General features: G+C 39.6%; 1 protein-coding gene across 2 annotated transcripts in view; it reads right to left on the reverse strand.

Annotated features, from left to right (window-relative positions):
* LOC122570985 (mucin-17-like) overlaps window positions 1-26,062 on the reverse strand; it is a 63,700-nt gene that overhangs the window by 5,384 nt on the left and 32,254 nt on the right. For both annotated transcript variants that reach the window (XM_043734092.1, XM_043734091.1), the window contains 2 exons: window positions 14,268-15,218; window positions 127-401 (listed from right to left, as the gene is read on the reverse strand). In XM_043734092.1, the coding sequence (XP_043590027.1) occupies window positions 127-401; window positions 14,268-15,218 (1,226 nt within the window). The remainder of the gene's footprint in view (window positions 1-126; window positions 402-14,267; window positions 15,219-26,062) is intronic.

Raw genomic sequence — 26,062 nt, forward strand, 5'->3', positions numbered from 1 at the left:
TTCGAATCGGACCCAAGCGATTGCTTGGGCATCGTAAATAAACAAATGGCGGATTATTATCGACAAGGGTAGAGGTAATATACGCACAGTGGAAATGACAAATTTTCAATTAAAATTGAAAAATACCTCTGTGTTAATAAGCTTAGGCGATTCCTCTTTCGGACTTTCGCATTTAATATCTTCCTCTATGCCTTCAGACTGGATTTTCGACTCGATATCTTCCACAGCTAACTCTGGTACGTCGGTTTCTTCCACGTTTTTCGTTTCCTGGGGCTCGTCCACAGGCGTTACGGAATCCTTTTCTTTGTTCGGATCAATACGATAATAGTTCCATTCGTCTTCGGAATCTTCGCTGTCCGCTACATTATCCGGTTCGTGGATTAGTGCATGCTGAAGAGGCTCTGCGAACAATTAATACCGATAAACAACCAGTTAATAATAACAATTAGAACGAAATCAATTGAAAGTTTACGTCAATGTCGTTTTCTAAATGCATCTGTCGCGTACTAATCCTGTAACTATCGTACAGTTAATATTTTTAAACGTTTGTAAATTTGAATCAACTGAACGTAGCAAAAGAAACGATATCCTGAACCAGCTAACGATCTAAGTATACTTGGACACATCGTACGAAGAGATAAACTCGCTTGGGCGAAGTCGTGGCCTTAGAAAATTAACACAGCGATAAAGCGCAGCTCGAACAACCGAGGATAGTCGAACTATCGAAACGACGGTCGGCTAACGAAAACGGAAAAATATAATTTTTTTTTTTTTTTTATTAACGCGTTGAAGAGACGATGATCACCGGTGACCAAAAACGACAAAATTCATCGAAATTGATTCACGCTGGTATCATCGAATCGATCAGAAACCACGAATCTGTTGGAATCTGTTCCTTTGCAAGATCAACGTCGCATAGATTGTTGTGTAATTTTATCTACACGACCATTTATTTTCGAAATACTTAGATTACAGTTTACAGGAAATTAATCGCAGCGTCCAAGTATTCAAATTAAAAGAACTAGTCGTATTTGTAAACTCTGTAATATTTCTTAACGTTATGATAATAAATGCAGCACAAAGCGTTTACATAATTTTGTTTTTTCGTTTTTTCTTAATAAAATGCTAATTACGTACACATGCATGTACCGTGTCCTACAGAAATAAGCGACACTCCGGCACTGACAGCGAAACATACAAAATTCACCTGGCAATTTAACGCGTTAATCACTTATTTACATCTTCCAATGAATTTCGAATTTTTCTCGCGACAAACTAAATACGCGCAGGCAACGTATATATCGACGATGGTACTTGCATCGTCGGTTACGTTAAAAGACCATCGGATCGTAGGTGAAACACGATCGGCTTTCGACCCTATGCGTTAACGATACACGATCCGCTTGCTACAGAAGGAACAAAAACTGTTTCAAAGCATCAAAGATCAAACATCGAGATAAGACTTCGTGACGATCGGCTCGCGATCGATTCTCTCTTTTCACTTCTCTTTTTTTTTTCTTTCTTTTTCTCACGACACGATAACGTGCTGCAACAGAACAGAAAATGCAACGAGATAGAACGCAAAGGAGCAAAAAACTGTGGCAATTCGTAAACGCGAAGTATAAGACGGTGATTGTTGGAGAAAGGGCGATGGTACTCACAAGTCGAAGAAGCAAGCGAGTTCGTAGTAGGATATCTGGCCGCAGGAGCGATCGCCGCTGACTAAGAGGAACTACGCCCGCCAACAGATGCATTATCGATCTAGTCTAGAGAGCCCCCGGTGCACCCCCTTCCGCGACGGCCCTGCCACCACCCACCTGTACCACCACACACACCGCGTATAGCAACAGTCGCACCTCATCTCCAACAGGAACGCCGCTCCTACGATTGGTTCTGGCCCTGCACACACAAGGTGACTCACCCTGCCGTCGGTGCAGGGAATTTCGCTTTAAAGACGAGCAACCGGTGTTCCATCAAATTCACCCCATACTCTGATTCACCGTACGGGATGCCATCGCTCCGCCAAGCCGCGCCGTGCCGCGCGGTGCCGCGCCGCGCCGGCTGATCGACCCACCCCTTCGAGTTTGCTTCGTCGAGATGTTCCTCCGATATTCGTGTTCGGTCGTTGAAACAGACTCTACGATAGGTTCCTAGGTGAAAAACACCCCAATCGCCACGCACACGACGATTCTTTCAGTATCATAAATTAGGCAAACGTTGGCAGGAGAGTACTCGCAAGATTTGCCAATGTTTCTCCAATTTATGGCGTGTGCTGGTGCTCGAGCAGATTATGGTAACGATCGATGCGATCCATGAAAAGCGATATGTATCGATAGAATATGGATGAGGCGATGTTGCAGATTATCGAACGCGAGTTTCGTCTATATGAAATTTCAGTGTCGTGATCGTTTATTATGATACGATTCCAAGCCACGGAACGATATTAGCCGATCTACGTTTTTCTTTTTTTTTTTTTTTTTTCAATCTTTTAAACGTACCTTTGCAAAATTTGTTTTACGCGTCCGTCCGATAAACTGATCCTTCCGACTTCTCAAAAAAGTTTGCGTCGTTTGGTGTAATTTAAAAGAAAGTTATTCCGTTTGAAAGAGCTCGACGATATTTACGTTCCTAACTGTATTATAACTCTTCTTTCATTTCGAATGGAACGTTATCGAAAGAAACCAACGAATAGATCGGACCGAAAATGTCAAGAAACGCATTGCGTTTGATTTATGGCATTTCTGCCATTCTTATTATATATATCTTGTTTATATTTACACGTCGAATAAGCTTTAAACGCACGCACAATTTATTTGTGTCGTTCTGTACGAGACCATCGGGCGTCCCAATATTTTTCTGAAAATAAAACACATCTTTTGCTCTTACAGCGCTAACATATAGTATCGCTATAACGAATGAATGTAACGTTAACGATGCATAAATGACCAACTAATGAAATCGACCAAGTAAACGAAATTGTGACAAAACAGAGAAGAGAATGATTTACGCAATGATTATTTGAATCGCGTTTAAGAGAATTCGAGGATATTAAGGAAAGCTTAGGATATTTCAGAGAAACTAACAATCTTCTTAAACTTTGGTGTATTTTCTGATCCTTTTTATTTGCAAATCATTTATTTATTTATGCGAATAATTATGGTCACAGATATATTCTAAGCTACAAATACTACGCACCTACTATTTAGTTATTGATATTAAATAGAAGATTTATTATAATATATTATTATCAAAAAAGTCCGATATATATACATATACACACACACACACGTATGTATATGAAATAAGTGGCTAGAGCTTATTGCAAATTTAACTATGTGTAGTCATCACGCGTGGCTAATAAATGTTTCATCGTTACAGCACGCTTTCGATATATGCACTTGTTGCATATTTTGCGTATTCTTTGCGTAAATGAATATACTTCTGTATATTTTCACGTATTACGTTTCCATACTACGCGTATATCATTTTCATATTTTAATGCATTTCGGACGAACGAACGCCCGCGATCTGGCGAGAATATTTTAATAACATACATATTCTTTGTGCGGTTAATAAGGGGAAATGATCACGATGAGCAACTACTATTGAAAGATACATTTATAGCGTAAAGCGATAGCAGTTACCACTTCACGTAATCGAAAACTCTAGAAGCCAAAAGTGTACATAGAAACAGGCTCAAGGGATGCCAAAAAAAGGGCAACCCACGCGGAGAACGTTGTCTTAACTCGTTCCTAATTCTAACCTTCCTTCCTTACCACCAACGCAAATCCGTTCCAACGATCTCCGCATGCAACTTTCGAGATACATACTTGCATCCATTTAGTTTGCCTGCCGAGACGACAACTATTTTAGCTGCATAGTCCTCCTCTTTTCTCGGTTCGCTCCTTTGCATTTGCGTTCTATCGCGCCCTCTTTCAGCCGATAATTTCAATCTCGGAACAGATTTCGATTAACGAAGCATCGTTTCCGAATAAAAATAACGAAAACGTTGAATTTATCATCATCTTTGTATTCGTTATTCGAGATAACTTGTATCCAAAGTTAGTATACACCAGGGGACATTGTGCCGCGTATTTATACGTATACAATGCCCTAAACTAAACGAAGTCTGCAGGAAGATTCATCGGAACGAGGCGAAAAACAAAAAACCAAAGAAAAAAGAGCGTGCGTCGAAGAGATTTGTCCCGAAAGAGGACTCCCGTTGTATCCGTACGCTTGTCTTTCTCTCTCTTTAGCTACTTCTTTTTCTCCTGCTTCTTCGTTCTTCGCTTTTTTCTTCATTTCGACCGTACGTACGGTGCAACGCATCGGTTCAACTTGGTGTATATAGAGAGCAAGGGAGAGCTAATTTTAAACCGGCGACAAGCAGGCAGAACAGAGACAGGAAAAATAAAAGCGAACCGACACTCTGCCGCTATTCGAGGCTCAGTCTCTCTAAGCTGCACCTGACCCGATCCCTGTTGTCATTCGATGTACAGTACCCGATTCGAATGGCAAAAAGTACATATTTTCTTTACAACGATGCTGTGGTTTCCCAGCGATCTGCGAGAGGTCGAACGTATCGGTCTTTGAACGATCGTGGATAACGAGCAAACACGACGAATTCGATATATGACCCACGAACACACGACTGTGTTTACTATGAGAATTTTCTAATAATTTTATTTACGTTTCAGACTCGTACTCGAGTGGCGTACAAATGCTAGTTCGTTTGAAATGTTTCGTCTGTTCCTAACGAAAATAATAATATTCCATTTTTCGTTGCTTTTCGCTGGGAAAAAATATACACCTGGTGTTTTTCATTTAAAAATCATGGGGATTCAACGTAGAATGTTCGTCATATTTATATCGCGTTGACTTGTATATTTTGCGCGAATTTAGAACGGTGTGCGGCGTAGCTTGAGAAACACGCAACGATACGTTAGACTTCTCCAACTTAGTAAAAGTTGCAATTTGGAGAAGAACGATCGTATCGAAACCAAAGGAAGAGCAACGTTACCGACTGCGATACGAGCGAACGTAAAACGTCACAGATGCTTACGAGTTTCAGAACAATGATTTGACGTAAGTAAGGATCGCTGCTGGACAAATTATCGGCTTGGCACGGACAATAAATGCCACGCCGCGATCGTTTACTACAGCTACGGTTTACTACACGTACGTTGCGAGTACCACACACGTATACCGAGAGGTTTCTATTTGAAATCGTACTGCTGTTTTTATTCTACTTCCTCTTTCGTCAAACGCGATTAAGAATCACGATATCGAGCGGTGTTCTGTTCTAGGTCTTGGATGGTCGTTAGGTAGACCTAAGGATCGCTCGGCGATGTTACGGTTAAAAATCCGTGAATCTAGTGTAGATAAAATTACGCGCATTATTTGCGAATAAGATGAAACATTAGCATAATTTCATTTGCACGTTCGTTTATACTATGGATGAAAAAATTGATAGTATAAATTGCGAAAGAAATTGGAAATCTTGTATTATGAGAAGCAATGTATCGTATAGGATATCCCCTCCCTCAACCAGTAACAGTGACATAAAACTCTCCACATTATCACGAAGGCTCGCACGAGAAAGTATCGCAAATTAAAAATAGACTTAACCTTGAAACGCATATATCGATGAAGGGTCTCGCCACAAAATGTCAATTTAATGACGTATGAAAAGAAAAAGCTTATCCATTATTACGAGAATATTACTTTCACTTTCGTTCGAAACGCTAATCTGTTCATAGCGATAAGCCGATATATCGGCAATTTATTTACAGTTTTTTTTTTTTTACAGTTCTCGCTTTATAACCAGTCGACTTACATACACATGTATACATCGTTATATGGAATTCTGACAGGCATAAAAGGCGTAAGGAGGGAAGGAACGTTTCCTATTTGTTGCAAATACCGTCAAGTATATAATCGAGCAAATAGTTTTAGGATAACATTGAAAGAGAAACGCGCATTCTTTTTAATCAAGAAGTCAATGATTATGACTGTAAGTCGTTAATCGACATTGGAACTACCAAACTACGAAAAGGACGATATTTTATAAAAGTGCAACGTTTCAATTGTCTCAAGATGTATGTACAAATTAACTAAATAAATTGTATCCCTAATTTAATTACTACGGATAAATATTTCCACATATATATATAATGCTTTTCACTGCAAATACCCTTGAGAATTGAATGGCCGGATATTCAGATAATAACCGATTGAACGTTTAATATTCGAGCATAGGGGAAATGTAATTATTTGAGCATAGGATATAGTACAGTGTGAGTAACCAGTGAAGCATAGTAGTTAACCAGTTAATATGGTTTTACATTACATTCTCTGTCCAGTATTTTATAATAGTTATATACTACGCGACTGCATTTTTCCTCAAAGAATTTCTTTCTTTTATATTTCGACTGCATGTTTCTCCCTGTCGTACGATGCGTGCGTGTATGTACGTCGAAGTAAAACGTTCAAAACATTTGGCTACGTTTCAAAACGTTAAAACGTTGAAAATCTGATCACTTGTAGCATCTTCCCTCTAAGCTTTTCGTTTATAAAAGCTGACCACCAAGTTCAAGCATGGTTCATGAGATATCGAATTCGTCGTTAAATAATTTTCGATCGTTTTCCTGGAAGAATCGACGAATTAATGTACCGTATGCGATAGTCTTTATCCCATCTTCCTATATCATTGGTGTAGGGAAGATCACGACCGCGAAGAACGCGATGCGTCGTACACATAGGCCAGTGTAATTTACTTAAGTTTGAGGTAAGCCGATCCATGCTACACGCACTAGGTTAGATCCAATTACCAGCTTGCAGACGAGAGACCTCGCTAATGTCGTGACACGCTAAACCGACCGCACTTATATCTTTTTTCGGGCTTTCAAAACTGCAATACAATTAGTAGCAACGACATGATTCAACGACATAGAGTTTTTAATATTAATTATATAATAAACGCCACTGGGGATAATACTCACAATATTTTTCTTTTTTTTTTTTTTTTTTTCTAATTAAGACACGCTTCAGAGCAGCGTGTTCTACTTTTTCCCCATTGTCGCATTTACCTCGTGTGTTTACCTGGCGACACCCCTAATTTTTTTTTGTGTCGACACGCAATGGGTCGACGTGCAGATTTTTAACACGGTACGCATATTCTACTACCATTGGAGTACCATTACTTGCAGAATGTTTAACGCTGATCGATTTAAAAAATAGAAAGACGTGGTGCAAAAATGTAGAAGAGTTTTCGTTTTTATCGATATTAGATAAAAGGATGTTCACGATATAATTTATTGTATATCACGATATCTCCTACTGTGAGTCATACAATTCATACAGTACAATAATTATCTGTTAATATTTATAGGTATTTTTTTCGTAAGGCGTTAATCGATTAAAGATATACGCAACACGTATGACGTTCAAAACATAATATGCGAATTTAATCCATCATCGTCAAGGTAATTAACCATCTCAGAATAAATATTAATGTTTGTATTAACATATTATTTATATTTATATTTCTTTCACGGTAATACGACTCACTCTGTTCACACAGTATAACATCTTAGAAAAGAGAATATTATTCAGAATTATAATTTACGTTTCCTTTTTTATCTAAGATTTTCTTTATATTCTTAGATCATACTATCAGTTTTTCTTGATCATTCTAAAATTATATGTATAATTCATTAAAACGTTTATACCAAGGTCTTTCGTTATATCACAGATCTATATTATACTAAAATACATAATATCTATTCAATTTATTTATGAATTTATAGAGAATAATAATGATTAATTTTTCTAATATCATTTACAAAGATAAATAATAAATTATGCGACGACGAATCTACAAAATGAAAGATTAAATTTTGTTTCGGAGCAAGAATAATTTTTAAATGATCTCTAAATTTTCTGATAATATTTGACTAGTAGAGTATTATAAAAAAAAAAAAAAAAAAGAAAAAGAAAAGCATCAGTGAATTTAGAAAACTTTAATTTCGAAGAAAGTTACGCTATACCGTCCACCCAATCGAGGTTGCAAGTAAACGAGGTTAGCTTTAAGATTGGGTCAGATTTTAGACAGGTTAGATGTTTTAGGTTAGATTTATAACTGAACTACATACATACACAAGTAGCAATCCAAACTGTAAACTGGCATATTTGGATCCTACTCCTAGACGTTATCAAAAAAATACACGAATATTGGAAAACATGTTGCATGTCTTACAACGAAGTTTAATGAAATAAAATTTTAATAAACGCGCTCGCCGAATTAAGATTCTTAAAATTGCTCTCTTATATCAAAATTCTATATTCTTCGATAACTGTGACTAGTCTTTTTGTTTCATAAAAGTTATTCGCTTTGTAAATAAAGCAGATGGTGGAAACCCGTATCCAAATGATAGTTCGAAAATTGTAAAAGGCTAATGTATCGTTGATTGTGACCAATACGGGTAAACTGATAAAAAATTAAACAGTGCATCCTGCATTGCAAATTCACCGCCATATACTTTCATGATATGGATATTATTTTCGTACATATAAATTATGCATGTTTCGATGTATTAAATAGTACACACAAAGATAATGAAATATCGTAAAATTGGTAAAATGGCGCATTTAACCGGAGTCGCTTTCTTTTTTATTGTTATATTTTTTATATATAAAAATTACATTATATTTAACACATCTCAAGTAATTGAAAAAGCTTTGTACGGATAATGAATTTTCTGAGAATTATTTGTTGCAAATATCGTTCAACTTTGATCTTATTATTAATGAAGTAACATATTTTCCTAAATTATTCTATAATGGGTTTAACAAGTCAAACAGTTGGAACTTGTAAGAATTCTGTTATGTATATAGTATCATCAAAATGAAACCAATGAAATATAAATATAAGTATTATATAAACACGAATCTATTAATTACGATAGGTAATAATTTCAATGAAATTAACTTAATAAGATAATTGGTTAATCGAAGAAACGTAGTATATCAGCTCAAATCTCTATTCATTTCTATAAATGCGTTAAAAGTATAGATGCGTTCAAAATAAGACTATTATTTTTCAATAAATCATCGCATAAAATTGTTAAATTCGATCCGGGTTATAAAACGTATCGTACGTGATTTTTGAATTGTACCATTTTGTTAACGTCACACTGTGTCCATGGAACGCGAATAATACTACGTTTCAGGTATATGTACATTTAAGTTGTGTAGATTATGTCGCCAAGGAGCAAACAAATTCTTCATTTTACCACTCATTTTTGAAATGCACTACCGCTTCAATCTTCAGATATCAATAAAACAACTGCATATATCGTATGCTCTCCGAATAACCGAAATCGATGGAAAAGAAAGAAAAAAAAGCTATTAGAAATTCAACTTCCACCGCGTGAAGGCGAACGCAAAGAATCTACCACCTCACCATTTCTTGGCTATGCATCAACCTTTGAATTTAATTCTAAGAAATCCAGCCAAGCCCATGACGATGGTTGGCCTTTTGTAGAACAATAACGAAACAAAATAAGGGAACGAGATTTTACCAACGAATCGATATAACGAGTAACATTTCGAAAATTGGCTACGAAATCCTAAGTATGATACGAAATCAACCGGCAGATTGAACGCCGGCCGGCATCCGTTCCAAATTTAAATTCTCCGTAAACGGTTCATGGTGGACGTGATTAACGTACATACCTTAGAGAACGCTCTTTCACTGGCACCGTCTGCTTCTGAATACTACACGAAATTTTATAGAAGTTTTGCGTCGATCTCAGAAGAAATAATCGATTAATTTATTATCAAAACGCACTATGCACTAATTCAAGTGATTTTACACGACGAAAACAACTCAAGCAGGATGAGAGAAGTCGCACATTCGCAATCGTCCGGGGCTCGAGTCCAACTGCCGGAACCCCCTCCAGTCGACCCACGCGGCATGGCGTGCCATTGGTCGATGCCCGCATACTCATGAGCCAATCCAAATGTATCACGACTCTCCTATCCAATCGCGCGTATTTACGACGATTCCAGATACTTCGACCGTTTGGCGGTAAATTTGACACTGTGAATTTTGCGCGCGTGTAATTATCATAGTTATTGGTTATAATCCCAGACATTTATAAGACGTTTGAACGATATAAAAACTGTATTCTTCAAATGAATTTTATTCGAGCCCCCAAAAAAGAAGAGTGGGATAAAAACAGAAAATGAATAAAAGAAGAGATATCATAAATTTTTACGTATCGAACAACAAGTTCCTAGTTCCATAACGATTCAATTGTAAAGAAATTTGGAAACTGTATAAATATAACTAATTATATCTCTATATTTACCGCATCAAGAAATTATATATTAATATTTCGTCTAGGATATCGGTTTTCAATAAATAAAGCCGTATGTCCTTATCAAAGTTTCTAATTATCATAGCCGTTGTAAAAGTATAATTAATTTTCTCACAAGCCGAATTAAATATTAAGAAAATTCACCGACGACATAGTAGGAGAAAAACGACCTTGCGAATGCATGCTCAGATAAATTTAGACAGATAGAAAAAGAGGGGCGTGGTATAGTGAATAACTGCGCGCATACATGAACGGCATACGTGGCTTCTTTGGCACGTAAGTGTCATGACTGTTCTCCTTTTTTAATATCATACTGTACTTCGAAGAAAACAGTCGCTAACGCTTTCCTATTGCTCATGAGCGAAAATATTCAACCTTACGTTCCCCTTAAACATGCCCGTATGTAAAATTCTGTATACAGGATACGTCTGAATTATGTTGACGCTTAAACGTAACATTAATTTAACATCGATAAACATCCAATTCGAAATATTCATCGTATGTACAGGGTGTTTCGTTTAACTGCAAACGATGAAATATCTAGAGGGTCGAAGTTAGAAAAGAATCGTTCGTACAAAAGTTGTTTGGTACATAGGAGGACATTAGGAAGAGCAAATAATATTTTTAGTAGTGCAAGAGATATTAAATCATGACACCGTACCATGTAATGTCGTAAATTAGATCCGAAGCTGAATCTTATGTGACGTAATTCGATGGAATTAGATGGTGCAGTCACGCAGGGTTCGGCTACCAATTTACGTTCATCTTCGGATCTAACTTACGACATTATCGCGCGACAGGTCGTTGTATTCATCTGAACAGACGTCACCATATTACGAATAAAAAAATACAAGGTTTCATAAAAAAAAAGAAACTATCTCAACTTTGATATCTTCTCCGCTATTGCACATACGAAAATTTTATTTACACTATCCAATGCCCATATACCAAACAACTTTTGAAAGAATAAATCTTTTTGTAACTTCGATCCCTCGAGAGATATTCCACCGTTTCCAATTAAACGAAACACCCCTCCGAATAACCGTGTACCTTGAAAGAAAAAAATAAAAGTAAAATATCAATGTTTTCTCCATTTGCGCGTTAATATAGTCCAGACTCCAGATGCATCCTGTATTTCATCGCGAGACTTATTACTTCGTATTACCAATTCCATCTCTTTTTCTCTCCCTTTCTTCTCTCACCCTCTGGATATATATTTGTTATTTTATTTGGTCAAGTTTTTCTTATAAAACGACGGTCGTTAATACCGTTACCGAAAGACGAACCGAGGAATCCTTCGGTCGATCCGAATCTTAGCGAATACACAGCAATTTTCATCAGCTTCTTCAACCGAACATCGTCTTTTTAATTACTTTATCAGTTTAATCCACCGTTCATCTTGCGTATTTGTTTTGCAATAAATGTGTATCTTTTTACATATCGTTCAACTTATGGCGGATATTTGAGAATCACGATGTTCGTAGGCTCAGCCGTTTGCAGTTAGGAAGTCAACGTCTCTTCCTATTAATTCGGCGATGAAAGGTCGAATTTATTTACCAGGGAAAACTTGCTACGATTGAGAGGAAATTACTTCTTATCGTCCATACATCAATTTATTACTGTACACTTACATTTTATAACGTTTCAAAGTGTGATATTTTTCGAAACAAGAGTTTAGGCGATTAGTCGGGAGAGTAATTAAAAGTAATTAGGCTGATGTATCGTAAATGTTACGTTGTACTTTTTCAGACTGACCACCCTTCCATACGAATATCAAACGATGCTAGATATTTCGAAGATAAATGAGAAAAGTCGAGGATATAAACGATGCCTGTTCGATGAAAGACACGTGCATATTCGATAGGGAAATTGTAGACATACATCGCAGCTGTAGGGATATAGCTACAGTAACGGAAGGGATAAGGAAGACTCTGTAGAGTTGGGAGAAGGCTGGCAATTTTTGCCAGGCGGATGACAATCAGTGCAGGAAACGCAGTGACTGGCACAAGGTGGTGAAAGCCGAAGTGCAGCGGAAAGTGGGCCGGGTTCCTAGGCGATAGAAAGAACGTGTAACAGCTCTCGAGCGTCCCACGTTTCACGTTCGTATTTATGAGCTGAACAGGTCTAATATCGGACGCAATTCGTCCAAATCCGGTCTGACCAAATTTGAAACTCGGAAGATGATAGCGAGAAAACGACAGTTTCTATCGTTCGAAAAGGCTTCCTGTAATATTCATCTGGACTGTTATCTTTTAGAAAATCCACAATTCCGTGGAATTACGATTGGGAAACACGATCATGAAAATCGATTACTAAGTCGTATACAATTGCTCGTGAAATCTGCACCGCGAATGTAAAGAGGTTTTACGAAGAAGGTGGCACGGTTTAGGAAAATGATCCAAGAAATTGTTTTTAAAGCTAACTTTAAGTTGAAAGTTACTAAATCTTACGCTGTAACATATTTTTCACGCTGGACTTTTTATCGACTACCGACAGCGCGAAGATTAACAGAGAATCAAAGAAGCTGTACAAAATGTTCGTTCTTCCGAAAACGTACGGTTGGTGAACTTGTACCATCGATTCAAATTCATCACCAATTCACGGCTTCCAGTTATTCCATCGTGCGTTTTACCCGCGACTAGCATTTTCTCTTTAACGTAAATTCTTCTAACCTTGTCTTCATCTATTAAAACTTAATTTTTACGTATTGTGCTTAAATAAACGATACCGGTAGCAATTTCTTCCTCGTGTCGCAACTGTGAAAGAGAATTTCACGTTATTCGTTGCGATCTGACGATATTAACACTTGCGTGTAGCGTAGCCCGATGAAAGCTCCTCTAAAATATTTATTTAAAATTTAGATAGTAATTTAAATAGCTGGAATTTAAATACCTTCTCGAGATGTTCGTTACCGCGTAAAATAATGCGAGTTTCGCGTAACGACGGTATCGATCCTCTTTCTAACCGGTTTCTTCGAATCACCAAAATCCAGCGTTCCAGCGCAAAAAGGAATATGGTGATACATACCACGAAAAGCGTTACGAGAAACGGCGTTGTTAACCGGTTATCTTTCTCGTACGAAATAAACGTATGCCTTCTTTCTTTTCCTTTTAACTCGTTTACGCGCGATAGATCTCATTTTCTAATTATCATCGCGTAGCTGCTGATATCTTAAAATTATCGATTATATTCGCATCAGTCTTTTACACGGATTGCAAAAATTTCATTCTTTCCGTTTGTTGTCACTCGACGTGCGTATTTAGTACGCCTTTAATGTAAATTGGAGAAAATCGGTTTCAAGCCAATAGACGATATATAAAAGGTAAAATATAAAAAAATATCTCCACCTTTCGATCCTGATATTATGTTAAAGATATTTTGTTTGTTATCTAGGAAAATTAATTCGAATTCATTCGTTCTTCGCATAAAACGAATCGTCAAACTTTGGCCGAATGTTTCTCGATCTATACGACTATCCGATCCGATCGTTTCAATTCGAAAGAAATACTAATCTCGATGGTAAATTTATTCTCGTTTAACGGATAAATCATAAAAGAAAAATATTTTTCACGCAGGCGGAGGACCTCCCTCTTTTCGTTGCACCATTTACATATCACGCGATACGTGTCCTGCGCAAGTTGAATTTTCGATGTGTTTACGATGGAAAAGAAGATGAATTACGATTCTGACAAGAAAAAGAACTTAATTCGAGATATGAAACAAAGATACCCGCCGCCCTTAATTTGCCTCAAAAACTGGAATAATCGTAAACCGATACGAAACTCAAGAAAATGAACTTGCCAAATAGTAAGACGCATCTCGCGATCCAAGAAGAAGTAGGTCGTCGTTTATAGAAACGCGATTTACTTTGTAATTCACACTTACTGTTAGCCTGCGGCGAGGGCGGAGAATCGTCATAGTCCACGGGGCCAGCCTCATCAACGACATCCTGCGCGTCATCCACTTGCTCGTCATTTTTCACTCTCATTTGTTCGTCGTCTATACCTTCACCGAGTAGTTCGCAAACCTGGTTATTCATTTTCTCGTGAATTACCTCGTGCATAATTTTAGGGCTTTCATCCAGCACCTGGGCCTTGGGTAACGCGATCTCATCGGGTACGTCATTGTCGTTATTATCGTGAACGTGATCGTGATCGTGATCATTGTCGTCGTTGTCATCGTTGTCGTCGTTGTCGTTGTCATTGTCTTCGTCATCGTCGTCGTCGTCGTCGTCGTCGTCGTCGTCGTCTTCGTCATCGTCGTGTAAATTATTGCCTGCGATCGGTTCGTGCGTAACGTCGGTATTGGCGTTCAAATTCGCGTTCATCGATTCGTCGACGTCCATGTTGTCCAGAACGTTCAGGTCTTTGCCAGGTTGGTTTTCGTCGTGCGCGGAGTCGCTGTCATCGTAAAATTCGTAGGAAAGGTTTTTAACGGGCATCGTAGCGACGTCGTCAACCGCGTCTACGTCAGTTTCGGGACCCAGGTCGGAATAATCGTAATCCGCGTCGCCGTTTTCGTGCTTTCCATTGCTGGCCGCAAGAATGCCAGCATCGTCGTGATTGCGCGACTCTTGAGAAATCATCGCTTGTTTTAGGATATTTGAATTGATCGCGTTATGCGCATCGTCGATGTCCAGGAAAAGCGGTTTATCCTTCGAATTCATTTTTTCAAGTATATCATTCACTTGCAAACGATGGTACGGATGGGCGTATAGGGGTCTGGCTGCGATCGCGCTGGCTGGGGTTAACAAGACCACAACCACGGTAATGTTGTCCTCCGAACCTGCGTGCTTCGCCCACTGCACCAGGACCTGGCACGCGCGTCTAAATCCGTCTGCAACATGAAAAAAATACCTATTCGTTAGCTCGATTATTTCCTTATCAAGTTCTATTATTTATTTTAATTATTTATTATCAGCGAAACTGTGTCGATTAAATGAATAGAGTAACGTTGATTTTGTAATTACGCGTGTAATTCCGATATCGGAGTAGAGGTGGGATCGTCGTTAAACGTTTTGTATTTCTTATCGGTTTACGAGCCACGATCAAGCAAGACCGTGACTTATCACAATTGCTATTCATCCGGCAATTACGATCATTTCTCAACGGACGACAGTCTAACGCGATTTGTTTGAATCGCGTACGAGGGCAGGGCGATTATCGATTTATAACACGAGGAGTTTCTCATTTTTCGTATATTTTCTTTTTCTGGCGCTTAACAAAGCTTATCTTAATTTTCTTCGCAATTAAATTTCTACATACATATGTCGCGATACGCGAGTTTCCTCCTTTCGATGTTTCCTTCCTTCGCCTTGGTCCGCCTCGTTTAAACGTCGCATTCATTTTTCGACTATCGATTTAATTTCGATTCTGTTCCAAATGATAACGAAACACGGTTCGTAACGAAGCATCGAGCCAACGGATGCAGATCGATTCGAAGTACAGTTCGTAGCGACAAAAGTACTGTACAGAGCTGGAAAGATGTTCGACGGGACGCAACAGGGGCAAGGGATGTATTCGTATACATAGCGTTCTCTATCGCTAGCTGTCGCTGTATGGGACGCTTTCGGCCAATACGCGTGCCTATCTTTATGATTGTTGAGTCTATGAAAAATAACCAATCGGATCCACATTCCTTTGTCTGGTAGCCTTTTTGTCTCTACGATAGACTGGAGCGAGATCCAGCAATAGATTAGAACGCATGGTGCCACGTGGGCTGCGCGTGGTAAGATTGCATCGTGCGTGTGTGTATGTGTGCAGGCGCGCGCGTGAAATCTGACAGCCACGAGCGCCGTATGATTTAAGAAGCAGGAAAGTTTTCGGTGAATCGTTCAAGGATCGAAAGTCTTTCAAGTCGTCTGACTCGTATCGTGATCACCGCGTATTTTCACTACCGTTTGTTATTAGCATATTAAATAAATTGTTAATTACTCATCTCGACTGTAACAACAAATTTTTCACCGAAATAGCACGTTACAGCTAAAAAGTTCCGACTAAAGCATATATCGTATCTTGTTTATAGCTTCGATATTATGAATAATATCGGCTATTTTTATCCATCTTTTTCTTTTTTATTTGTAATACGACAGCTATTTATGACGGGTGAATCACCTACGACGACAACTATGACTCGTATGGTCCGAAACGCGCCAACGAAAAATTACGTAATTGTAATTATTATACCGCCGGTCTACCGCATGATGTAACACAGCACACGCAACGCTGGATATGCGATAGATAAAAAAACGCTAAACGACAATAGATACTCGTTCGCACGAGGCAATTTTCGCGAAACAAAATGCTTCGTCGTGTCGGGCAAAAGGAAAAGTAACCTTTCGTGGATAAAAAGAAAAACATGGAACAAGAAGTAGAAACACATTGTACGTACAATGCCTTCAATGCCGTTAGCGCTATCTATTGGGTTGTCAATTAAGTGATCGCGGATTTTGTCAATACCACCTAATGGCAAAATCCGCAATCACTTAGTCGACAACCCAATAATTTGATCGTGACACGCGCGTGCCACGATCCATCTAAATCTATCGGAAAGACTAAATCTTGGAATCTTGGTATCGTCAGTCGATATTTAGATATACGATCGAAACTTAAATCTAAAATTTATCCTAAAATATCGCGGAAATGATGCGGTTCTGGCGGATCACTCGGTATAGTCGTAAATGCATATCCCGCTAAATCCGCGTCCCTGAATCCGAGTACGTTGACCCGTGCGCCACGACTGCGTAGGTTTCCTTTCCACCCTTTTCTTTACCCCAACTTGTTTCTTCTATTTTCCCTCTACCAATTCGTCTCTAGCTCGATTTCGGGCTTTTGTTCGCGTCGGTGAATTCACTGCGATTCGCCGTCACCCCTTTTGCCGTCGTTAATTCTTCGCTCTGCTTTTCCATCGTATTTCTTCGTTCTCGCTTCTCCGCGTTATCGCTTCCAGCATCTCCTCTCCCCCTTTCTTTCGAATATCGAAAGTAATTTAGACTTTGCGTCTAATGGATCAGGACGAAACGAACTCGAGCTTCGGCGTGGCGCTAGAGTCGTTCATCCTTTTTCTTCCCCCTCCTTTCTCCTTCTTTACGAACTTCATATTATTACGAACGTTTCTCGTTAGAAACACGCGAACAGACATTTCCACGTCCGAGTATTCCGATAAGCGAGCGACGTAAAGTCAGACTTGACACGATCTAATCTCCGTTAAAACGAGCTGACACGTGCGCAAGCGTTTCTTTCTTTATGGATGTGCGAGGCGTGACAGAAATTCATACATTCGTAGATTATTCAACGTCCATTTGTCGATGAATGACTCGCTCGTTTTCCAGAATATCGTTACATAGATCGACAAGTCTGTGATCGAAGTATCCGTAGAGGGCAGTCGGAATCAATTTACCAACGCGATCGCCGTCCTCTGCGAATAAAAAGGGCGCGCCTCGCTCGTGGATCGAAGTATCGAAAACCGCGTGTAGAAGCCAAGCGAATGCGTAGAATCATCGACAAGCAAATAATTATGGAACGATCGAATTTATCGCGTTGACCGATCGATACAACGCCGATTAACCCGAGTCACCGCGCTATTGTATTTTATATATCACGAGCAATAAACGTTTGTCAAAAATGTGAAATTAGCAAGAGTGGTGTAAATTCTAGGCTTTCCGGTAAAACGACGGAAACGCGAATAAAACTCACTGCAACGAGAGAACGTGCTACCAACATCCCGATGAGAAGTTACCTCTTCGTCGTGCCATGTACTCCACGCACGAGAAGAGTTTAAATTACACGGAAATATTGGATTACGTGTGCCACGGTAATGCAACAGCGGTTAGACAATAGACGGTTGTATTAACACCAGTTCCCTTTATTCTATATTATTTGTACATAGCTTCCTCGCGATACGTTTCTGCAAAGTCTTAGAACGGAAAGAAAGTCGTGCAAATCATCGTGAGTTAAGAATTCTACGAATTTCTTAACAAAAATTCGTTCACATCTAATCTGCGTTATTTCTAGGAGAAACTCGTTGAAAAGCGCGTATCGTATTTTCTTTCGCGAGTAATCGCAAGAATTCGACGAACGTTCGGCAATAACCGTGTTTAGATATCCATTTGACGCTGCATCGATAGCGACTATCCGAGTCGTTCGTTATCGGATCGGATAGTCACTGTCGATGATTTTAATCTTTGCGAAAAATACTCTGGAGAGCAAATCGCGACAGTTTTACATAGGCACTCTCAGATAGACACCTATCTATGTATCTTTTCGTCAAGCATTTGTCGACAAAAGTCTTGTATTATAAAACGCGCAAGCTACGAGAAATTAGAATACGGCCGGGTTGCCGGTCTTGCGATCAGAACGACGGTCCCAGGAATATTTCTCACGCTTGCTATAAATCGCGCGAATGCCGTCGAATTTCTACGGAAATTCGTAGGTTGTGTCGAGCAAACTATTATCGATCGGACTCCTTAAAAAAACGGGCGTGACAGACGGTTGGCGCTGTGTTTGTATCCCATCGTTTCGGATGGACATTCGACCGATCGATAATCCGAGAGCGCTCGCGGCAATTACGTACTTTTAAATTGTTTCGCACGAAAAGCGGCGTATAATTCGAGATCAACCAGAGAAGCGACTCGAATATAGATTCCTCGATCGTCGATATTTCGAAAAATTATTAAATCATCGCGGATGAAACAGTCGAATTTCATAAATATTCGCAAAAAGGGAGCCGATAGTTTTTTCATACGTCGTCGAGCTGTCGCCATGTTGAACAGACCCCTACAGAGGTTTCGGTTGGCGACACTGTTTACGAAAAAGTTACTAACAAAAAACGGTCTACACAAAAGCGTAAACATCGATCGTTTGCTTATCGATACGGTAATACGCGTCGATAAATAAAAGCGTGGGCGGAGCCTCTTCCGAGAACAGTCTAACCTGACGAACGTCGAATCTAACTTTCAGCCAATCTTCGAGCTAATTTAGGTTTTTTTTTGTATAAACTTGTTTTGACAGTAACTTCCTCTCCACTAAAATTCTCGCAACGCTGCTCAGGGAAATGACCTTGACGATATACTAAAAAATGATCGAAATCGGAATATGTACGTGTTCAGCGAATTTCCAATAACGTGGAAAATATTTCTCGACGAAAGTACGACCCATCCGTTACATACGCGTGGAAGGTATCGATAATTAGAATTTAACTGTATTGTGCTTATCTATAATTACAGACATAATTATAATTAAGGAATAAAAAGAAAGCGGGCCAATTCACTGGCGATCGCAAGCGAAACTCTCTTCTACGAGGCTTTGCTGCCTTCGAACTATTACCGTATCTAAGCAATATGAATTATATAGGTGATGCGCGCATAAATCAAGCTCCGCTCGCGGAACGATCGTTGAACCACTGCTCAACGGCCCTGACCGTCGGTATCGCTAGCTTTTCTCGCCATCTTTTCATGAAAATTTTACTATACGCGATATTCTTATCTGCTCGAAACAGAACACGTGAGAATTCGATTCACTCGCGTACTCGAAGGGAAAAAAGGAAAATATTTTTGAGTCAGAGTTCTATCGCGTTCGCTGAAGATACGTTCCTACGCAGAAACGTAAAAACGTACGATGGTAACTCCTCCGGCGACGTATATGATCGTATTTCGAGCGTCTGTTGAATCATTTGTTTAGCACGTGGGATTGTAGTTAATGATTTGGACAGCCACGAATGCTTTTCAATGTGCTTACGTCGAAGTAATGGTTCCTTTTTAACAGCGCGACGTTCGATACGAGTACTCGTGAAAGAACGCTTTATTATAAAGCTAACACGTATACTTTTGCCTTTCTTAAATAAATCCATCTCTCGTGACAAGAGCAAGGTCCGCGTGCATTTGTAGCGCTGAATGATCGCTTTATCCCCGTTCGCTGTAATGGCCGGTGTCAAACTTCCAGCTACACCGTATCGTCAACGATTCTGAACGCTTTATGTCCTGCACTTTGAATAATGTTTTGAATTTACTTAACCTAGTTCCGCACAACTCTAAAACATCTGCAGCTCCGCGCTTTTATTTCGGATAGACGTGTTACGTAATTTATAGACCGCGCTTCTAAAAAGAATATCGTATATGTAAAATCGTCTGCAACGTACATATAACGCGGTATATATCGAATTATACCGGCAATTGGTCCAAGAGAAAACGAAGACAGCGACTCGGTGGATAAACGCTTACAGCGCCTTCTTGCATGTTGAAGGCGCCGTTTAAACGATTACCACTTTATGATTTAAAATACATATTCTGTGTTAAAAGTTGAGTCTCAACCATGACACAGCGAGAGAGATAACGAGATGACACATTGCGAGCAAATTGATTATCGTCACGCTGAACGCTTCGTATACTTCGAATCGCTGTTTTAAAACATCGCGATTCCATTCCAATATACGATAATTCGATGACTTTACAGAATCGTCGATTTCTTTGATTCCATATCAAATACACCGCAAATCCATAAAACACAAGTGAAATAATCATGTCACTCGTATCCAATCGGGAATCAACGAGTGACGAGGTCTCGACAAGGTTCTAACCTCAATCTTCTTAAGAATCAGATCTCAAACGAAAGACTTATTTTTCCACGCAAACGTCCAACCATCTATTCCGTATTATTCGTCTGCATATTGTCGGTGCGTAAGGAAGGAAAATTCATCGTTTAGAAAATCAGCGTGAAATAGAAAGTAGTTTAAAGAAGAGAACGATCAACGAATCGACTATGTAGCAGCTATGTGGAAATTCTTATCTTTTTCAATTTAATCGATGGCTTTTAGGTTTTTAGGGAGTCTACAACAAAATATCGTCTACGCGTACTGCTTACCATTCGAAAGGGAAACCAGACAAAAGATAAAATATAAATCCCATATATATCGTAGACTAGTTACATGTAACGTTTTAATGTTGGAGGAAATGAAGTTGTTGGCTGTATCGAAAAGAAAAAAGTTGTTTTAACGAATGAAATAAAAAAAAACTTGCATCTCCTCGTGGTTGCTATATGCCGCAAAGCCGCGCTACGTGCATGCATTTTCATAAAAATGCGCGGACCCGTTTTCTTTCCTGTTAGTCGCGGCCGGAATGCGATGCGGCGTTGTGTTACGCTTTCCTGTTAATTCCGGCAATAAAGTCGGGTCAAACGTTCTCTCGTTCGTTCTCGTCTCGTGAAATTCCTGGATCCTTCGTAATCTACATTTGCAGAGTCTTTTCTTTTTTTTCTTTTTTCTTTTTTTTTTTTATCTGACGAATCGGACAATTTTCGCGCGAATTCTCCTCAAAGACTATTTCGGTAAATAAAAGCGCACGAATATTAACCGAAAGGACACGATTCGCAATATCGGCAGTTTTTACATCGAAACGTTCCCCTCAAGACACAGAGCCATCGTTCTTCGAGAACTGAAAGTCTGCGATCGGTTTTTTTAAAAGAACGCGGTATAGCGTGGCGGTGTGGCGCAGCGGTCAAATTTTTGTTCCAGCTTCGGTCCCGGTACACGGTGGTGTTACGTTACAGGGACCTGCGGCTTACCGCATTTGCTCCGCTTTCACGTATCGTAGTATTTTACGACGGCATAAAATGCAATTAAGCACGACGTCTATTATCGCCCTGTGGTCTGCGGAGTATGCACCTAGAGTTACCGACCGAGGAAAATTCGCGGCCACCTTCAGAGTGTCGATTTTACTTCCTGTTGCACGCTAATCCCGCATCGAGCGAGTTAATCCGCGAATTTCGTAAATGTTTCATAAGACGCTATCATCGACTTTCGCAACTCTACTTATTCATCGCGAGACGTCGTTAGACCGTACGTGTTTATACAAATCCGGTAAACATATCTTGCAAAAACTTAATACCTTGATCGACTTATCACGTATTACTTTACTTGTTATAACTGTAACCGTCGCTAACCCTAAACGAGCAATTGAAATTAAATCACGTAATAATCTCCAGAATATTCGCTTGTTAATCACGATCCTCGTATTTTAGTTTCCACATATTTTTGCTAATGACGAGGACGCAGTTATAAAAACGAGAACACGAACAAACGTTTCATGTTGGATTCATTTCGATATCAAAGGTTTGCAGAACAATCTGTTCGAGATTTATGATTGAAATTCAGAAAACAGGAGATCGTACTGGTACTAATACGTTCGGATAAGTATTAATTTAATCAGCAAGAGTTTATTTAACGTTCGGATCGGCCAGCGGCACCGGGACAGGATCGAGACGATCCCGAATATAGTACATAAGTACGTTGTTTTATGCTTATCTAATTATTTTGTTGAAACATATTTGTTAATTTTAAGCGATACATTTGTTTATATGTATCAAGGTAATAAGTAGACTGTGGACGTGAACCCTATTATTATCATGCAACGTTGAACTATAAATATATGTAAATTATACATTTAATTTAGCCGATAGAAGTAACTAATTAACGAAGGTTAACGCTTAAAACAAGACTCATAGCTTATAGTACTTTCAATACACTTGTTGCATATTTCGCATATTGTTTGTATATTTTGGTGTATTCCTGCATTGTTTACATATTACATTTTCATATTTGACATATTTTAACGTATTGCGAATGCAGAAACATCCGCAGTCTAGTAAAAGAAACCGAAGCGGTTGAACTGTTGCAACGACACGAGGTGAAAACGGAGCGACCTAACATCCGAAAGCTAATTGGGCACTAAATAAAATTTCATTGCGATAAACGTAGTTCCACTGTGGTTCCTGAGCCTGAGGACACCGGCTCGAGATTCCGCTCCGAATAACACTAGATTTCTCGAGCCACACACATCGCGAAATTTCTTTTCGTAAACGATAAACTTGTTCGATACAAATACATAAACTCACTGTATATTATATATATATGTCGGCACAGGGAAACGAGGGCTCGAGCAAGTAGCCGCCACAGAACAACACTCGACGAGGAGTCGGCTTCCGATCAGCTGGAAAAATTATTCTTGTGACCGCTGATTTGTTCGTTCGGGTGCGCAGACTCCGGCCGGTTTCCCTCGCGTTCACAAGACGATCCGTACGAGGGTACCGTGTATCAAAGTACACACAGACAAGAAAGGAATTTTCTCGCAGATTTGAAACAGCGGGCGTGGCGTTTCGCGACCGACTGGCAGACTGCCGACCACCGGATGTCGCCACCAGACCGTTGCCGATGACTCACGCCACCCTCGTCAGGCTCAAGGCTTGATTGGTCCTTTCGCAACCCCCACCCTTCGGTCTCGGTCATCGCACGGAAAACCCCCTCGTCTCCTCCGGCCAACATGCTTGCCGTCTGACGCTCTCGCTTGCGAAGATACCGATCTGGTACGTAGCGTGCCAGGATCCGCGAAGTCGTTCGATCTTCCAATTTTTTTTAAACTAAATTTTTTAACTTTTCAAAAAAATCTCCGAATTTCCATCCGTTCGACTCACCGAGGGACACGATAAGTACCGTGATCCTGCATTCATGATTTTCCACTACGCCTTTTCAATCGTATTATTTTCTGAAAATACCGTTTTCTACTTTGAAAGAGAAACTGCAGAGACGCGAGAGATGTCTGCCAATATGTGCGCTACTCGTATTACGGATATTATCGCACGGAGGGCCACAATTGGATTTTCACGCGAGGATTTGCTTCCATATCGTTCATTAAATTCTAACGTTATCCTTTCGAATAATTCTTTCCGTTAAGACGGTTAAGCAAAAAGTTGCCAAAATATTTTTGTTTCTACCGTAAGGATATAACGGTCAACCATGTGACTACGTATGTACATAAAACTATATGTACGATACACGAACCCTTGAAAGACATTTACTTGAAACATTATCGCGTACCTTCTTTCCACTTGGATTACGATTTCCAACATAAACGATATGGGATTATTCGAAGTTTGAATTTTGAAGGACACGGAGAGTACGCGAACGTCGGAAAGTCGACTTGTGGGGCAGAAGACGACCGGAACAGAAGAAGCCCACGTACTCGGGTGACCAACGCGTAGCTCATGCATATTGATATGCGCAATATTCAGGCGACTTTCGTCCATCCGCTGTTAGTGGATTAGCGTTCGACATTCTCGACGCGTTAGGGGAAATAGTAGTGTTCCCTCGCGCCGCAAACCATGCGTCACACTGCCCCCCTTTGTCTTTCGCTATACACATTTACCAGACCCTGCTATTTTTGCCCCCCTCCCTGCTCTCTCTCTCTCTCTCTCTCTCTCTCTATTGCTCATTGTTATTATAACGTTCCGTTTATTCCGTATCTATTTACATATGTATGGACAGCCATACACGACTACGAGACACGTCATCCAGGACGATAAGCTCTGTAAAATTTTGCGACCGCCATTTCCAATGTTCTTACGGTCGGATTAACAGAGTACGAGATTACTAAGGATCCGTAATTGCATCTTTCTGTTCACCGATACGACCTCTTCTCGCCTGTATATCGTTCAAATGCAAATCTTCGATCTCTTTTGTTCGACTATTCTTTTCTTTTTTTTTTTTTTTTCGACGATTCATAGAATCGGGTAATACGATACGATTTCGTTTCGTAGCATTCGACTCGACTATTAAACGCGCCCATTCGGATCAGAACGCGAGAGCTTTTATCGACTGTTAGGTCAAACAAACAAAGGGTGCTAACGAGTAAGCGTCCTATCTAACAATCACAATAGAAGAAACGGTTCAAAGGTTAGGGGACTAAACGTGATTCGAAACTGTTGGTCTAAGAAACAGCGTTATCCGGATAGTTTCTCGCGCGCGTGAAGCTTAAATCGATTAGCCTTTCCCTCCTTAACTATATATATGTACCATGATGCACTTAAGTACTAACTCGAACTAATAGTTTTAATCAGTGTAACGCTTTAACGTTTTAATTTTTATCTTACGGATAGAGGGAATAGCTTAGGAGAGTAGCAGCTAGGTATTTCTATTATCGAAATGCGGGCAGAGAAACCACAAGGATCGAGTGAAACGTCAACGTCAAACGATTCGTTGTTGTTTATTGCGATAAATTTATTCCTTCTGGAAATCGATCGAAAGCTGTACGTTAACGTTCGTTAAATAAAACGATCAAGGACAAAGAACAAAAGGCTGATCCAAGGACAGTTTAAAATTTCACACTCTTTTTACGGGCCATTGTAAACGCGATGAATCATAACCGCCGATTAAGAAACTACTTTCATTTTTTAGCCATTCGCGTAATTCACCGTCCGAAATAAGGTAACGTCCGCCAGGAATTTCATTGTCAAATTTCAGGGTGCCATTTTTTCTTCGCACAATTTTCTAACGAAAACATGCAATATACGTGGATACGTTGATGCGCGCGTCTTTCTCTCACTTTTACTTCCATTGGAATAAGTCGATCGAGTTTGGTTAAAAGATTCTGAAACACCATGTAACACCATATGGTCGGAAGGTTCAAATTCTCTTATCGAAAACGAATTTGCTCGTTGAGAGACGAACGATTAGTCTATAAATATCGGAAGACCGAGGAAAGGACGAAACGAAGCGCGGATAATAAGTAAAACGTGGAGGAGACGGAGGAGGAAAGGAGAAACGCAGCTTCCACGAGTAAGAGCCGCGAAAAGGATCGGTGCGGGCCATTCCACCGCTCTCAGAGTCGAAGCAACGAGCTGAGCGGGTCAAACGTG

Source organism: Bombus pyrosoma, linkage group LG9 (genome assembly GCF_014825855.1).
Source record: "Bombus pyrosoma isolate SC7728 linkage group LG9, ASM1482585v1, whole genome shotgun sequence".
In the NCBI taxonomy this organism is placed as follows: domain Eukaryota; kingdom Metazoa; phylum Arthropoda; class Insecta; order Hymenoptera; family Apidae; genus Bombus; species Bombus pyrosoma.